General features: G+C 43.5%; 2 protein-coding genes across 3 annotated transcripts in view; both read right to left on the reverse strand.

The window, feature by feature from the left end:
• Positions 1–4068: 4068 nt before the first annotated feature.
• On the reverse strand, positions 4069–8138 carry S1PR1 (sphingosine-1-phosphate receptor 1). 2 transcript variants are annotated; one of them, XM_058808283.1, is made up of 2 exons: positions 8075–8138; positions 4069–6861 (listed from the first exon to the last, which is right to left on the reverse strand). In XM_058808283.1, exon 2 carries the CDS (start codon positions 6727–6729, stop codon positions 5590–5592), a length of 1140 nt encoding a protein of 379 aa, XP_058664266.1. In that variant the 5' UTR covers positions 6730–6861; positions 8075–8138; the 3' UTR covers positions 4069–5589. The 2 variants fall into 2 exon arrangements, with proteins under 2 accessions (XP_058664266.1, XP_058664267.1); XM_058808284.1 differs by lacking the exon at positions 8075–8138 and adding an exon at positions 7733–7964.
• A 3985-nt stretch (positions 8139–12123) lies between these two features.
• The window catches only part of LOC131559804 (uncharacterized oxidoreductase ZK1290.5-like), a 36290-nt gene continuing 34379 nt past the window's right edge, over positions 12124–14034 (reverse strand). The window contains exon 8 of the mRNA XM_058808285.1: positions 12124–12394. The gene's annotated coding sequence lies outside the window, so the exon portion shown is untranslated. The remainder of the gene's footprint in view (positions 12395–14034) is intronic.

Consider the following 14034-nt stretch of genomic DNA (forward strand, 5'->3'; position numbering starts at 1 on the left):
ACAATCTTGTGCCAAATACAATTTTTTACATAATGAAAATTGCTATTGCACATGCTGTGTCACCATATAAATTCTATTTTTGTTGCTTAAAGTAATTCACAACCTCACCTTCACATTATTCAGCTCTGGCTGCTCAGTGGGGGCAAGAATTTGTCTGAGACAGTATTCCAGCAATTTACACCACTGTCCTGCTAAGTCAAGAAGTCTTGGCTTATGCCAAGTGTTTCTGTGTTTGAGAGAACAAAGCTACCTTTAGCAGACAGCTCAGGTCAGGACCTGTAAATGTCAACTGTCAGCTGTGGTTCTCACCAGATTTTCCCCAGGTAGCGAAACAGTTTTCATCCATGATTTCACAAAGCCCAGAAGATTATTTTAACCCAGTATTTATTTGGTGATTTCCCTCTAGCCTGTGTTTTCCAAATGTCCATTTGTTTTCAGAACTGTGCATTTGGTATTTTAATCTCACTTTTAGCTGAGTAGAGTGATTTGGAATAAACACTGCAATTGCTACGGATGCATCTTAATATTTTATGGGTTTGGGTCACACACATTTCTGACAGGCTGTTTTTATGTACCATGCACCTAAAAATGGGTCTTGTCCAAGCGATCATTCCCAAAAGCTCAAAATAAATATTGCCCTTTGTACCAGGTTTGCATGATGTGGTTGCTGCCCCAGGCTCGGCAGAAGGTTCATAGAGGGTTGACAGAGCTTTGTGAGCTCTGCTTTATTAGGACTTTTCCAAGCTGGAGCATTCCTGGGTGTGGTTGAGGGATTTCCTGCCTTTTTGTCCTGTGGAGGTAGCACGGAAGCTCCAAGTGCAAGGAAACACTTCCCGCTCAGCTGCCGAGCGGGGCTGCTCAGCCGAGGAAGGGCCTGGGCAGCACCGAGGGCTTGGGGAGCTTCCATACAATGTTGTATTGTACATGCACGAATATCTGCTGCTGCTGCCCTGGTACAATGCTTCAAACCCTGACACACAAGCATTGAGTCATCCTGGTGCTGCAGGGGACGTGGTCCTTAACATCGTCATTCTCTTCAGTGGATCACCTAAGTGTACACTAATTACATTCCAAACTTACAAAAAATTCCCACCAAACCAAACCAACCAACCAACCAAACCAACAAAACCCCCCAAACACACCCAATCTTTTGGATAATACTGTAATTTATACTGGCTGATTGGCTTCCAGGTTTCTCTAAATTCTTATTTAATCACAAGTTACTGTGTACAAGTTACTGTGCCACATGCTCTTATAGCTTATGTGTGCAGAGTGGATTCAATAACTGTTAATTACCATAGAAAATTCTCTGCATAGAGTAATAGTTGAAAGGAGATTTCGTGACCCTATGCAATTCTTGTTAACTGTGTAAAATGAAATAAGGTTCTATCACAATAAATCAGATGATACCTAATGAGCAAACTCTTTCAATCTGTAAATAGAAAGATTTGATTAGAAAAGTGTGAAATTACAGGAACTTAAATTATGTGGATTTTGTTTAGGATTTCTTTGTTTGCTTCTTAAATCTTTACACTTTTGTTCTATTGAATTAATCTTCTTTTCAATAGAAAAAAAACAACTTAACCTATGGGGAATTATTGAAATACAATAGATATTTTCTGGCAAACTTCAGAAGCCTGGGGAATTTCCAGCGTCTCAGAGCTGAGCAGGTTACATAGGTCTAGTTTGCGTACCCATGGTTTTGAATGCTTTGTCAGTTTGACCCTTTTTACAACATCTGATAATGCCTCATCCCATACAAAATGCAATCAGTATTGAGATCTTCTGGGCCAGATTAGGAATTACGGAATGTTACAGTTGGGCAATCCCTATATTTCTTAGGTGAAAGAATAAAATAAGGATGGATAACAGTATTTTTACACATTTCTGTTCCCTATTTTAGACCTGGCAGCCTGTGGTGTACAGGAAGCCCAAGGTTAGCTCCAGCTGAGTGGTCCATGGGGCATTCCAGCTGCAGCTCCTCTCTTGCTCAATATGCAGCCTGCTATACCTGGCTCTCACACAGAATACCTGGGCAGGGAGTTGCCAGGGAAGTCACAGACAGATTTTATGATAATTTTCTATCCCTGTTCTATTCCTTGCACTGGAAGAACAGCAAGGAAAAAGAATAAACACCAAAGGACCAGGTTGCTCTGAATAATTCAGGCTATTGTATTTCACGTAGACGTTGGGTATAATGCACCTTTTCAGTTCTGAGTTCATTTTCTCTGCCTGTTTGTCACATGGCCATCACCAGGACAAAGCTGCATGCCCTTTGCAGGCACACAGAAGGCAGCCCAGGGCTCAGAAGGGTGCTTTCTACACTGCAGCCTCAAAACTGTGTGGTAGCTCTGGCATAACCTGCTGGTGTATAGGAATGCATGGCCATGGCTGAGGAGCTGCTGGACAAAATGGCTTTTTCATTTTTTTCACCTTACTGGTATTAATACTGTTATTTTATTACAGCTATTATTGCCTGTGCAAATCTTGTCTACTTGCATGTGGAGTGTCTGTGGAGGAAGCAGATTTCAGTCACCATGACCAGGAGTGTAGGAAATGCTTCCCATGGCCCAGTGCCACACTCTAGGGTGTGTACATCTTTTACTGAATGCATTACGTAGGGCTTTGGGTTCCCTCCCAGAACTGGGCTCCCATCACACAATCACCTCCACAGGGGAAACTGTCATTTTCCACAAAGGCACACAGTGCTTAGATGAGATAAAAGCAAGGGATACAGAAACACCAGGAAGGGAAGGGAAGGGAAGGGAAATGACTCACCTGTGGCTATCAGTTCCTAGTACAGAAATGGGGTGGTAGTCACAAGGGTCAGTGGCACCGTGCTAAGATGACACAGCTCAGCCCTTGTCACAGGATCTCAGATGTGTGGGACAAACAACATTAATGCCTGCAAGGCTTCAGGAGCAGAAGGGTCCCAGTCCCTCAGATAAAAGCACCCCTACAAATTCAGATGTCCCTGTGCATTGCCTCATCCCTGTACATTGCATTTATTTACTTATTGGTAGCACAAGAGTTTAACTTGGGCTTCCATGGTTTATACATTTTCGTTCCTCTGCACAGAAGTGACTTTATCCCTGGGACAAAGCAGTGCTTTCCCTCATGACTGTCAGCAGCCAGGGTAAACCATCCCTGCCCAAATGAAGGCCTGAGCCAAGAGACATTTTATCTTGTGCACAAATACAGATTTGACGCTTTTTTCAGCCCTGCTCAGGTCACTATTTAAAAGGCTAGGAAGTGAGCACACATGAAATCATTCCTTCCATACAGGCAGACAGATGGAGAGAAATTCCAGCCTGCTTCCACTCTTTTGTCTTCAGGGCATTTTTGGAATTTCCTTCAGGAAGTGAGGTTATGACCCAGAGCCTTCCTCGGTGAGTAGGTTCTCATTTCCCACAGTCAGCCCTGCACAGCGATGACATACAGTACGAGAAGGTGAGGTTTATCTTCACTCTCCAACTGCATCCGGTACGGGCTCCATGGAACTTAAAAGTAATTCTGAGAGGGAACGGCCACTGGAAAGGAAATGGAAGTCAAACCTTTGGGAGAAGTAAGGCAGTATCTGCTCAACAACACTGCCATGGCCTTCGCTGGCAGACCCAACGGAGCTGCACCGCTCACACAGCTGAGCCACCATCCTGTGTTTCATAAACTTCCTTGACGTTTGCAATAGGCTGAGAATTGAACTTATGAATTGTATTAGTGATACAAGTGAATTACTTCACTTTTCTACTCTAGGCAGTCATGGTAAAACTAGCAACTGTCTGGTTTTCCTTCTGTTTGTACTTCATTGGCTGTCTGAGGAGAATTGCTCTTGTAGAGATTCTTCTAGTGACATTCAGCCATACAGCACATGCTGACAAGAAAGTTATAGTTTAAAATTAGTTTTGTATTTTACACAATCCTGTGATATTACACGTTATGTCCCTACCGAATGGACTTAATCCCAGCATGTACTAAAATCGAGGAATTCTTTCACCAACTTCTGTGGAAACCACACATGGCATGAAACCACCACAACAGTACAAAACTGCTAGTAATCTGATAATAGACTAATTTAAAAAATCAGTTTATTAATGTTTAGAAGTCAATAAAGCTATGTGCAAATTGAACAATAAAAGTCAGAAACATTTTAAATACTATTTTTGAACCAGAAAAAAAAACCCAACAGTTTAATTGCACTGGAAATTTTACTACAAAGGCAATAGATTTTCTTTACAAAATACCAGTCCTAGGAGTTGCTGATGACTGTAGATAAGTCAATTGCTCTCAGCTATCCCAGATATACCACATTTGTTATAGTAACACTCTAGGCGCATGAAGACTCCTGTATCTTATTTACATTATACACATTCAACCCCATTAGCACAGGTTAGAAAAATAGAGAAGTAAAAATGATGCTGTAAAACAAATACATTCAATTTAACAACAGGTACTTCTTCCATGATCAAATACAGACATCTTTGCTGAAATTATAAACATTAATAAAATGTGCCAAAATGTATTGCATTTTGTTATGGAAGTGCATTTATCTATAGTCATTTCACTTCAACTTTCTTTTTATTTTTTCTGAAACCCGACATACTCTTTTCTGATTTTCCAACTGATCCTTACTTTTGGAAAGACTGTGAAACTGACACTGAAATACCCCTTCAGTTTTTAGCTCTTCTTACTTAGGCAAAAATCCCACTGTTGTCAATAGTATTTTTTACTATTTTGTAGACGTTCAAGTCATCTTGAAGAGAAATGATATTTAGTTCTTTCTTGCATTTTTCATGATAACGCAGTTTAATGCTATAGAATAAAAAGGCAATGAAAATATGGGGCCAAATGCCCCTCTGAGCTACTCCATTAAGTCTGACGCAGCCAATGGAATTGTACAGGCAAAAGTAACTGCAGAATCTAGCTCGTGGTCTTCAAATGTAATACAGACTGACAGCAAAAATTCACAGCTATGATATTGCTAAGTAAAACCCCAAGAGCTTTGGACTGTGCGAACAAACCCTTATGACTTAACTAAAAGCTCTGCAAAATTATGCCAATTATGGTTGTATGTGGTCTAAGTTATATTTGTGTGATCTCCTTCCATGTTATGTACTAAACAAACACACTTCTTACCAACGATACCAGAGCCACCACTAAATTCAGTACAGAAAGATCTTTGTGTCAGTGGTTTGCTGTGAAGAGAAAAAACTTCACATTCTTCTCACAGGAAAAAAAAAAAAGATTCATTCTCCCTTTCCCTCCTCCCCCTCTCTCTTTCTCTCACACACACCAGGCATCATTTCACCAAGGCATCAGTCTTTCAGAGTTACTAAGGAGATTTCAGGATATGAATGCGCCTGACAATCCTGAGCTGCCTCAGCGCAAAGACAAAACATGCTCCAGGGAAAAAGATTTTCAAGCCAGAACAGTGTGTCCCATTTCTTGAACTCCAGCCTCGCAAGTGCACCGTTTGCCTCATTAGAACTAATGCTACTTGCTCACTCAGCCCAACGCTGCTGCTGTGAGCAGGAGGCGTCCCAGCTCCCTGATTTCAGAGGAAGACTCTGAAATACACCCCCATGGTTACTCCTAAGAAGATGAGGTAACATTGCCCGAAGACATGATGGTTTCAGGATGGTCACCGTCCTCCTTCTGTGGGTGTGAGGAGTTGTCAGACTTACTCCGGCTGAACTCCATGCCCCCAATGATTGGCCGTTTGAATTTGGTCCCAGAATCTGCTGGGGGACACGTGCAGCAGCACAAAATCTTGATGAAAGCCCTCCGCATCTCCTTGTTTGTCAAGGTGTAGATGATAGGGTTCGTGGCTGAATTGAGCACGGCCAGCACTAAGAAATACTCTGCTTTATAGAGGATTGGGCAGGTCTTCACTTTGCACCCCACATCCAATAAAAGGAGGATGAACAGAGGAGCCCAGCAGGCAATGAAGACACTCAGGACTATGATCACTGTCTTAAGCAAGGCTAGTGACTTTTCTGAGCTCCTGGTAGCTTTGGTAATGTTTTTCCGAAATGTCAGCCTGCGGCTCCTAGTCCTCACCATGGAGTAGATCCTGCAGTAGAGGACCACAATAGATAACAAAAGGCCAGTGAAAACGGTTGTGCAAAAGAGAATATAGTGCTTGTGGTAGAGAGGCAGCACGGTGGAGCAGTTGGACAAGAGGTTCTTGCAGTTCCAGCCCATGATCGGGAGCCCCCCGAGGATGGCGGAGATGACCCAGCACGCACTGATCAGCAAGAAGGAGCGGAAGCTGTTGCTGCCATTGTGGAGTTTCATCTTCAGCATGGTGATGTATCTCTCAATGGCAATGGCCAACAAGCTGAACACAGAAGCTGACAAGGCAACAAACATGCTGCCTTCTCTTACAAACCACTGGTTGGGGGTCAGGCTGTAGGTTTTGTGTCCAGATAGCAGGAGGTTGGCAGTGTAAGCCACACCAGCCAGCAAGTCTGAAAGAGCTAAGTTCCCAATGAAATAGTACATGGGTCTGTGAAACTTCTTGGTTTTCCAGATGGTAAGCAAGACAAAAATGTTCTCTAAGATTATAAAGCAGCAAATGATGATAAAAACCACCGACGTCACTTTAATTCCAGTGTCCACACTCTCATTTAGCTTTCCCGTGTAATTATAATGCTCTTTGATGACATAGTTGACATCAGTGTTGGTGGGGTTGCTGGTGACCTTCTGCGGGGCAGTGGTGCCGGAGTTCATGGTGCCCGGCTGGGGACTGCTCCCCCAGCGGCGACCAGATGGTGACGCCAACCGCAAACCCGGTGGCTGCCCCGCAGCTCCTTGGCCCCACAGCCTGCCCAGCACTGCTGCACGGCCTCACAAACTGCAGCCCTGAGAACAAGAGGCACAAAACCCACACTTAAAAGAAAGGAAGACAAATAGTGTAGCAAATGCTAAAGGGTTTAAAATAATCTGCTGTTTTAACTGTGCATCAGAGTCATAAACGTATTCACACATGAATCAGTTTCATTCAGCTGGTAAAATATGTTTAAAAGGTGGTTAGGCATATTCAATAGGTAAAGCTAATAAGACAAAAAAAGTTCTGTCATGCAGAACTGAACAAGTTGGAGTCAGCAAGGACTGTATTACTTCCAACACAAAAGATCTCAAAGCTCCCCAGCAGTAAGTTCTAGTGTTTTTTCTTCAGTGGGAAATGCAACAGCAGAGATTAAAAAAGAGAAAGGGCTTGCTTGATTAGATTTAACTCTAAATGTACGAAAGTCTGCACAGAAATTACTTGACAGAAGACCCATATTCTTCTCCATTAATAAAGTCTCAATACACTTTGGAAGGGGGTAGTTATGCAATTTACTGATGCCATCTCAAACAGTGGTAAATTCACTGATGTAAATATAAACAAGAGATCATCTCAAAGCTGTAAACAGGTAAGGAGTGCCCTTGCTAAATACAAGTAAGAATATACTTTACAAAGCCCACAGGAGTAAAAAGTTCAGAAAAATAAGAAAAATATGGAATTAAGCTGGAGAGCAAGCCCATTCCATGGGTCTGAAACAAAGAATGTCAGTAAAAACCCTTGCATTTAAATAACTCGTATGGCAAGCTTTTGAAATTGGCATAATTAAGGAATACGCATACAGAGGAAACCCCCTTTACCCATAAAGGTTTCGTAGTGGACATTTAAAAAGAATTAAACACATAATATCACGCAAGGACAGAAGAACAAGAAGATTTGCTAAATTACAGCCTAAGCGAGGCAAAGCAGGGTACGGTTCCCCGCACCATTCCCGGGCTCCAGTCCGCATCGCTCCCGGACATAAAACTCCCACCGCTCCTGTCCCGCACGGCTCCGGGGCTTAGCCCGCACCGCTCCGGCCCCGCTCCGGTCCCCAGCGCGCGTGGCTCCCGGCCCGCACCGCCTCCGCTGCCCGCGGCACGCAGCCGGGCACGCCGGTGTCCAGGTAGCCTCTTCCCCACCTCTCCTGTTTTGTTTCGTGGCCCCGGGGGTCGCGCCGAGCGGGGACCGCAGCGCTGGGACCGGGGGCGTCCCCGCGGTGCGGGGAGTGCGCGGCTCCCCGAGCCTTACCTCGCTCAAGCGCGGCGCGGAGCCCAGACCGGCTCCGCACATCTTGCGTGCCCGCGGAGCAACTCCGGTGGGCGGGCTGGGGGGCTCGGTGGTTTTAATGTTTCTGCAGCTGCTGCCCAGCCCTTCCGATCCCTCCTCCTAGCCCGGCCCTGCCCCGTCCCGCCCGCCGGGGCGGGAGCAGCCGCGGGCGCTGGCGTGCCTGGCTGGCACACGAAGGCGCGGGGCGAAGAACTCCCCCGCGGGACCCCCTCGCCCTGCCGGCCGGGGGATGCAGGGAGGGCTCCAGCCGTCCCTGACCTGGGAGCTGCCGCCTCCCGGCACCGAGCGCCCCCGGCATTCCGGGGAAGGAGGTGCTGGCACGGCCCGGCCGGCTCCGAGCACGCTCCTGCGCCTGGCGGGGCGCCGGGGGCAGCTTCGCGCCCGCCCGGCTTCTTGCCCCCCGAGCAGGCCCAGAAAGGCCATGGCCAAAGGCAGCATCCCGTATGCTACCTTAGCTCTCCCTCTTCTTGGACTGTGGAAGTCATGTTTAACGAAACACCTGGAAGAAGCTCTTCCATGTTCTCACTACAACCAAGGTGTGATTTTGCCGTGGCAGGCCCGGTGGCTGCTACCCGCACTCCTGGCCTGCAGAGTGACTCACCAGCGGCTCCCCCCGGAATCGGTGTTGGTGTTTCCACATGAAAAAACCCCAAACAAACAAACAAAATCAAAAAACCCAAACCCAAAAACTAAAAAAAACCCAAACCCCAAAACTCTGTTTAGAGGATGTAGTAAAACAACTGTTTGCAAGTACGAAGAAAAGATTTTTTATGCATTTTTTCAGAAACAAAATTGGCAAGGGCAACTACTTAACACTCTTTTAAAAGAATATATCGTATATTCTTTTTAAAAGAAAAACCACTTTTGGTGTATGTGAAATGCCAGCTCTGGTGTATTCTACTGTTGCACTTGCTGCAGAAAAATTCCTCTTCCTTCCTTGCTCTGCTCTTGTTAACTCCAAATTGAAATGTAAAAGAATATCACAGTAGGCCAAAGCACAATATATTGAGTCTTCCAGTTTAAAGCATTTTGCCCATCAATTAGCTGTAGCAGTTGTTATGGGGAAAAGACAGCACAAGTATTCTACCCTCAGGAAGAGGGTCCCCTTATTTATGCTAATAGTCACGCTTCAATTGCTCCACCTCTCCCAGAATGACTCAGATAAATTACAGTGGCAAACAGACATTTACTCTTCTACCACAAAGCTAGAAACTTAAAAAGATATTTATCCTCCTGAGAGCCTGGAGAAAAATGCAGCCGTTAAGTCACAACTGTCAGAAAAGGCACATGAGATAAATCATGCTTGAGGTTGACATATGTATCCCCTGCAACTGCCCAACATACCCCAGGATATTTCAAGCTTTCCCCCTTATTTATCTAATACATAGAAAATACTAAATAAAAGTGCATTCATTAGGCATTTTCTTCTAGGAAATAATTCTCACATAATTTTAAGTAAGAGGAACATATTAAAGGAACATGCTTTAATTAAAGGACAGAATGATTCAGGGTTTCATTAGTCAGATGTGCAGGCTTTGATGTCCAGGCTATTGGTTACCAGCTGAGAGGATACCAGCTCAGAGATGTAACACCCAGCAAATTGTCAGAGGCTGTGTAGAATCACAGAACCATAGAATGGTTTGGGTTGGAATGGACCTTAAAGATCACCCAGTTCCTATTCCATTGCCATGGGCAAGAATAGGAACTTGGTGATCTTTAAGGTCCATTAAAGATCAACCTTTCACTAGGCCAGGATGCTCAAAGCCCCATCCAACCTAGCCTTGAACACTTCCAGGGATGGGCACATCCACCCTTTCTTTGGGCAACCTGTTCCAGGGCCTCACTACCCTCACAGCAAAGACATTCTTATCAATATTGAAACTAAGTCCACACTCTTTCAGTTTGAAGCCACTGTCTTGGCCTGACACTACATGCTCTTGTAAAAAGTCCCTTTCCAGCTTTCCTCTAGGGCCTCCTCTATAGACTTAAGCACCACAAGAAAGTAATCCCAGAGCCTTCTTTTCTCCAGACTGAACAAACCCAGCTCAGCCTTTCCTCATAAGAGGTTCTCCAGCCCTGAGATCATTATTTGCACCTTTTCCCTGGACCTGCTCTGACCATGTTTGGTCCATGTCTTTCCTGTGCTGAGAACCCCAGAGCTGAACACAGCACTGCAAGTAGGGTCTGGCCAGAGCAGAGCAGAGGGGCAGAATCCCTTTCCTTGAGCTGTTGCCCACACTCCTTATGGTTCAGCCTACGGTACAATTGGCTTTCTGGGCTGCATTGCAGGGTCATGTCCAGCCTCTTATCCACCAGCACCCACAAGTCCTTCACCTCTGCTTCTCTCAGCCTCAAGGAGTTGCCCCAATCCAGGTGCAGCATTGGGCAAAATATGCAGGCAATTTCAGTTCCATTCCAAAAGCTGGACACTTGTATCACAAAAATCTTCATTAAACTTAGATGACCACACACATTTACAGCCTTCTTGACATTTTGGCAGTGAGGAAACTGAAATATAGCTTCACTCTTCACAGGCAAATGGAGCCAGATCAGCTGGATTTGCACTAAAGGCTGTCTAAACCCTCAGAGAAGATAGGTTTACATGGCTCAACTGCACAGGTTCTAACCTGCTTACAAGGTCCAAAACACAAACATGGGACTCAGGCTGGTCCCGCCAACTCTACCAAAACTGTAGTAGCTGGCAAGTATTTAGCAAGGGGGTTTACACCAGGGTTACACTCTAGCCTCACCTGGAGAACAAGCCACCAACAGAATGAGAACTCTTTCTCGCTACCTCTCCAACTGCCTCGTCCACTGATAAGGAAGCTTGCACTCCTACTACAGAAATCCAGTGTATACATGGCTCCTTTGAGAACTCTGGAATTGCCTATGGTCAGAATAAGGAGAAAGAACAACACAGTGTTACTCATGCCCAGCAGGAAGGCTGCACATATCAGGACACCAAACTGACACAAAACAGATGCCTCACCTGGCTAAACTGGTTAAAAAAAATGTTCTGCACCATGTCTAATAGCATCAAGAGACAGACACATTTTTCACTGGGATCTGAGTATGTAAATGCTCTTACGTAGCTTTCAGGATGAACAGAAACTCCCATTTTAGGGAATGTCATGAACAACAAACTAATACTGTGTGGCAGCCAAAGTTCTTTGGAACTTCCAGTGACAGCTTAGTGTGGTAGGGATTGCAGAAACCTGGCTAGTCACAGAGCAATTTCCTTGCAGGAAAATGCTTTGATCTTGTCAGAAAAGAAGCTGTAAGCTGGGGTCCACCCAATGCCTGCATATCAAAAGACTGGTGGCCTCTGACAGCACCAGACCGAACTCTCCCAGTGCAGCTGGACAACTCACAATTGCATCAGAGGAATGTCTGAACACTATCCTACTTGAAAAGATAGTGACAATCCCTGTGAGAGAGATTAGCAAAGGATTTTTCTCCAACATGTCATTCTTCTGCATTTTTCAAAAGTCTTTGTCCATATAAGCAAAAACTACTTTTATTCATCCTGATGCAACTTAGGTCACAAAGGGAGCCATTCCTCTATGAAGTGCTGGGTCATGACAGGAAATCTGTGAAACAGTACCAGAGTGCAGGATTGGTCACCAAGAAAATACCAAGAATGGCCTGCAGAATCCCCCAAAATTCTCATGACTAGAAGAAATAAAAAAGTTGGATTCATTATTCTGCTGCAATCCCTGAACAAATACTTCATATTTTGAATCACTCATCAAGATTTACAGGCATTGTAGCATGCTCTTATGTGCCTTCAAGTAACTGATACTTTTCAAAATCTGTAAGGAAAAAAAATATGCCAAATTAATGTGTTCAAATGGGTTCAAATGACAGCTTAAATGAAGTACATGCAGGCAGAAAAAAATTATAATATTGTGAGATAACTCAACCCATACTGGGAGATTATATCAGAAAGTTCTAAGAGAGCAGAGAAGACACTGAAAGTATTTCTGCATCTTTAAGAAAGCTACAAAGACTAAATTAAATTATTTTATTAATTTGTTACATAATAGTAACTACAAACCATTTATTCTGATTCTTGAGTATACTGAGCACCTAAGAGAACAATTCAGATTTATTGTTCAGTTTAAAATTAATCTATGTTCCAGTTACATTGCTTTTCCAATTTAGAACAATCTGTTTTTAAATTATTCTTTCCACAGGGAATAGGTTAGATAAATTAATTTTCTGTTGTTATTCAGTGTTCAAAAATTTCATGTCTTCTTTCCTCAGATTAGAATCAAAAACCTGTTTTGGGGAAAAAAAAGGTCATGAGAACATTGCAAAGATTAAAGCACACATATTTTTTCAGTATTAGTATTCTGTAACTTAGATGGTCTGGTTTTAAGTTCTTGACATTGATAAATAATATTAATTAAATGGCCTTTTTTGTTTAAAAAGGCAACTGTAAAAACTTTACTATATTCATTTTTGTGAGAATCTGCACTTCATTTTTAGTCCACTAAGCTGAACATATTATTAGGAAAAGCTCAAGTCTGAAGGGAAAGAATTAAAGAAGTTAAGAAATTGGCATGCAATAGTTTGCATGGATATCATTGTATACCCAAAAGTCTAACACACTTCAATATACAAAGCAGTCATTAACAGGATGATAAAATTGCTACTATGCTCTTGAACTTTCTACTGGCAGTTCAACTACAGAATGTTTCTCAAAGGGCAAAGGGTGGCCAAGCCAGGATCACACACATTCCACCTGGGCACAGTGACAGCTCTGCTGCCATCGGTCCCTGCCAGGCTCCCCAGGGCAGCACATCCTCAGCTCCAGCCTCACCACAGCCCTACAGAGGGACACACTGCAGCACCGGGACAGGGCACACACCCAACACTGTCTACATATCCCTCTGGACGCTGCAAAAAGTTAAAAACTAGGTACAGAAAAAGTACCCACACAGCAACACAAAAAATTATCAGAAGGTTGGCTTATCTGTTATTTTTACCCAGTGCACAATAGTGACAGAGCTTCATGGCTTTGGGAGGGATGTGGCAATGTGGAGTTTACTGCCTTGGATTCAATCAGCAGCTGCAAGAGCTACACCACCTTTACCCCAATTTTCAAAAGCATAGGTTAACCACAGAGGTGTGAATATTATGCAGTCGGCTTGGCCTAGTAGATTTGAGAACTTACCACTATTACAGTTAATTTTCTACATTGGCTACTCCGAAAAGTATGACTTGGAAGTCATGTTGGGGGTACAGGTGTGATAGAAACACTTCTTCAGCCTGATTTTTAAAAAAATAAATCCTGAATATTCACTTTAAAAACTCATTTACATTATTTTCCTAGGAAACATTCTCAAGTGCCTTCATCTCCAATAACATAAGAGATGAAAACCAAAAAGAAACAAGAAAAATAGGAGAGGGAGCTACTCAGAGTCAGGCAGGAAGCAACTTGGCTGCACAGAAAATGGCCTCACCCTTTCCACTGACTTTTAGTTTATATTTTTCTTTTCCTTATTTGTTTCAAGAGTTTCCTTCCATTAGGAATCACAGAGCTCTTGCAGAGGCAGCTGACTGCATTTAGGTAGATAGCACTGATAAATTGCATCTTATTTTAAGTAATGGTTTATCTCAACTGAAAAGGAGTTTCCCAATCAGTCACTGCCATAAATGACATAATGATAGGGAAGAAAAAGTGCCTTCAGTTTTCTGGTGTATTCCCTGATCCTATTGGCAAGGTGATGGGTTACAAAGATGAAATGGATGCATTGATGCATCCTGAAAAGGGTCACTGTAGAAAGTTGAACAGATTTTCTCTCTAGGGAAAGTTTGTTTTACAGAAATAAGAACAAGAGGAAGAATTTCAACCCTGGGGAAGAATATGCATATAATTCCAAGAATTCACTTGAGGGATAAATTCTGAGTTTAAA

This window comes from Ammospiza caudacuta, chromosome 7 (assembly GCF_027887145.1).
Source record: "Ammospiza caudacuta isolate bAmmCau1 chromosome 7, bAmmCau1.pri, whole genome shotgun sequence".
NCBI lineage: Eukaryota > Metazoa > Chordata > Aves > Passeriformes > Passerellidae > Ammospiza > Ammospiza caudacuta.